General features: G+C 59.6%; 1 protein-coding gene across 1 annotated transcript in view; it reads left to right on the forward strand.

Annotated features, from left to right (window-relative positions):
* Positions 1-203, forward strand: part of LOC119590534 (protein Skeletor, isoforms B/C-like) — a gene marked incomplete at its 5' end in the record, with an annotated part of 50,087 nt that overhangs the window by 20,655 nt on the left and 29,229 nt on the right. Inside the window, 1 exon segment of the mRNA XM_037939180.1 lies at positions 60-159. Within this exon segment, the coding sequence (XP_037795108.1) occupies positions 60-159 (100 nt within the window).

A 203-nucleotide genomic window follows, 5' to 3' on the forward strand; every position in this document is an offset into this window, starting at 1 on the left:
TGACACTCCTTCGTGCTCACGCGACCTGACCTTTTACCCCGTACATGACCTGGTTGCAGACGAAGCTGAACTGTGAGGTGTTGTGGGACGACCTGGCCTTCGAGGTGCGCTGGGCCGTCGCAGGGGAGTCCATCGTGATGCAGCTCGTCGGCAGGATCGGTGAGTTAAGCGACCTGTTCTTTGCGCGGTTGGGGAAATGCCGA

Source organism: Penaeus monodon, chromosome 27 (genome assembly GCF_015228065.2).
Source record: "Penaeus monodon isolate SGIC_2016 chromosome 27, NSTDA_Pmon_1, whole genome shotgun sequence".
In the NCBI taxonomy this organism is placed as follows: Eukaryota; Metazoa; Arthropoda; class Malacostraca; order Decapoda; family Penaeidae; genus Penaeus; species Penaeus monodon.